Below are 2,739 nucleotides of genomic sequence, written 5' to 3' on the forward strand. Positions count from 1 at the left end.
CCCATCGGAGCTTTAGGGTTGTTTTTCTTTTAGGTAAACTTTACATAACCTAAAACTAACCACTTAAAGGATACGAGTCCGTGGCATTGAGTTCATGCCCAGGGGGCAGTTGCCACCTGGACAGATCTCAGAATATTTCATCACCCCCAAAAAGAAACCTCGCGCCCATTAGCCCTCGTTCCCTGCTCCTCCACGTGTCCCGGCAACCAGCAGTCCGCTTTCTGGCTCTGTCGACGTGCCCATGCTGGCCATTTCCCACAAACGGGATCATAAAACACGCGGCCGTGTGTGCCTGGCCTCGCTCCCCCGGCTTCGTGTTCCCCGGGTCGGCGCTCACGGCACGCGCGGCAGTGCTGCCCTCATCCCGAAAGCTCCTCCACGACGCGTAGAGGCCACGTTAGTTCCTCCGTTGACTTGTGGATGGACGTCTGGGCTTTCCACCTTTTGACGATTCCACGTACTTTTACCACGGACGGTCCCATACAGGCTTTTGTTGGGACACCTGTTCTCAATTTTGTTGAGAACGTACCTGGGCACGGGATGGCTCGATCATAGGATGATTGTGTCTCATCTGCCGACGAGCCGCCAAACCGTCCCCAACAGCGGCTGCCCCGTTTTACTTTCCTGCCAGTGGTGCCTACGTTCCGCGCCAACACCGTTCCGTCCCGTGTTTCTGACGGTGCCATCCTCCCGGCTGCAAGGTGGTCTCTGACCCGTCGCTGTCCAACCAAGGGTCTGCCCTCCCCAGTGGCCACTGGGTTGGGTGCGTCAGCCTCGAAGCAGAGGCCCGAGCTGGGCAGCTCGAAGGCCCGGCTGCCCTGGGAGGTCCTGGCAGAGTTCAGGAGCTAGAATCTCTGAGTGGAGGAGTCTGGGGTGCAGAAGGCCAGGGGCCAGCAGGGCAAGGACAGAGCCAGTGTGTCTGAGTTCAACAGAAGCCGACAAACGCCACGACAGGTCAGGGCTGCAGGGAGCAGGAATGGCAAAGGCAGACACACAGACAGACAGGCAGGGACGTTCTGGGGAAAGCTTTGCACTTCTGCTAGTTATGTCAAATAAACCAAAACAGGAACTCATTTTGGTTCAGTGTGCAGAAAACTCCAGCGAGCACAAGATGCACACTCTCCCCTCGTCCTGAAATTTCGTTGGCAATCCTAACTGCCACCCCGGCCGCGCGCCGTGCTGAGCACTTTCACGCATGGGCTCCCATAATCCCACAAAAGAACCTCTGATAGAGGTACGGTCATTACCCCACTTTAAAGAAGAGGAAACGGAGGCACAGAGAGAGGTCACAGGCCCTGCCCTGGATCTCCAGGCCAGGAAACGGCTCAGAGCCAGGTCAGCGTGGAGCATGACTCAACCTGGTCACGCCACCTGGCTGGAAGCCAACCTTCCCTGCCTGGGACTTGGAGTAATGGGCTCCTGGAGGTATGGGGCCCTGGGGCAGGTTCTCCCCAATATCAAAGTCAGCGGGGGCGGGGCAGGAAGGTGGAACCCCCCTGGACCAAATCTGGCCGGCCAGTCCCAAGCCTCTAAACTCACCCAACAACAGGAGGACAGCAAGTGTGGATTTCTGAGTGAACAGGGCTCATTCTCAACACGTCTATGAGCTTCTCTGAGTCTGTTTCGCTTATCTGGAAAATGGGTATATAGCTGTCCTGAAGCGCCTGTGGGGAGGACCCAGGCTTATCACACAGCCTGTCCTCTCCTTAGTTTAATGACTCCAGCCCAGGCCAACCTGCAGGCCCCTCAGACTCATCTTGGGCTTCAGGGGTTCCCTCGCAGCACCTCACATCCTTCAAGGGCCCGAACACCAGCTCTCAAGGGCCCTGTTTGCTCTTCCTGGGAGCCCAGCCCCAGCGCCCTCTGTGTGTGCAGCTCAGCGCACAGCCTCGGGCCTGGTGAGACAGAAAGCACTCTGGGCCAGCGGCAATGCAGGGGGGCTGGGGAGGGGTGCAGTGCCAGCCTCTAAATCTCCTGCCCCACGAGGGGCTGCAGGTGCCTTGCCGGGGACACAGCCTCCCCGGTTCCCTGAATTAGGAGAGGGGCTCAGGAAGCCCTGCCTGACCCAGCTCTGGACGCCTGTCCCCAAAGGCAAGGCCTGTTCCCAGTCTTTAAAATGGGTGTAATGGCATCCGCTGGGCTGTAGATGGGAGGGGAGAGGAGAAAAAGTCTACTAAAGCAGTCCACAGCACTTTGTGGGTGTGGAGGGTGAAGAAATGCTTTGTTTCCCTCCCTACCCACCCTTAGAAGCCTCCTAAGCAAACACCTGACCCCCACCCCACCCCTTTTGATTTCTGAGAATCTCCTGTCCTCGGTGAGCTGCGCTGGGAAGGTGAGGTGATGGGCCAGACTAGGTAGGGTGCGTGAGGGTCACTGAGGGGCGACCAAGCCGGGAGCTCATTGATCCTCGCCCCCCACCCCATCTCCGAGTGGCAGCGGAGGCAGGAAAAGGTTCTTGGGGGTCCTCAGCGTGGAGCGCTCAGCCAGGGCTCACGTAGGGAGGATCCAGGACCCCACCCTGAGGCCCGCGGACCTTGGTAAGTGGCAGCGCCCCTTCCGGCCCCACTGCCTTCGGGGGCCGCCCAGAATCCGTCCATGCAGGCGCAAGATCGGGCGACTCCCCCGTGGCGCCGTGCCGGGGCGCCCGGTGCCTCCTCGCAGGTCGCCGAGGGCGCCGGGGCCCCGCGCCACACCTGTCCGCTCCTCCTGGAGGCCCCGGCGCCGCTGCTGCCGGCCCCT

At 60.1% G+C, this 2,739-nt stretch overlaps 1 protein-coding gene across 1 annotated transcript in view; it reads left to right on the forward strand.

Annotated features, from left to right (window-relative positions):
* Positions 1–1,411: 1,411 nt before the first annotated feature.
* NOTUM (notum, palmitoleoyl-protein carboxylesterase) overlaps positions 1,412–2,739 on the forward strand; it is a 6,776-nt gene continuing 5,448 nt past the window's right edge. Inside the window, exon 1 of the mRNA XM_029927101.1 lies at positions 1,412–1,425. Coding sequence (XP_029782961.1) covers positions 1,412–1,425 — 14 coding nt within the window. The remainder of the gene's footprint in view (positions 1,426–2,739) is intronic.

The sequence above is a fragment of the Suricata suricatta genome, chromosome 17, assembly GCF_006229205.1.
Source record: "Suricata suricatta isolate VVHF042 chromosome 17, meerkat_22Aug2017_6uvM2_HiC, whole genome shotgun sequence".
Lineage (NCBI taxonomy): Eukaryota > Metazoa > Chordata > Mammalia > Carnivora > Herpestidae > Suricata > Suricata suricatta.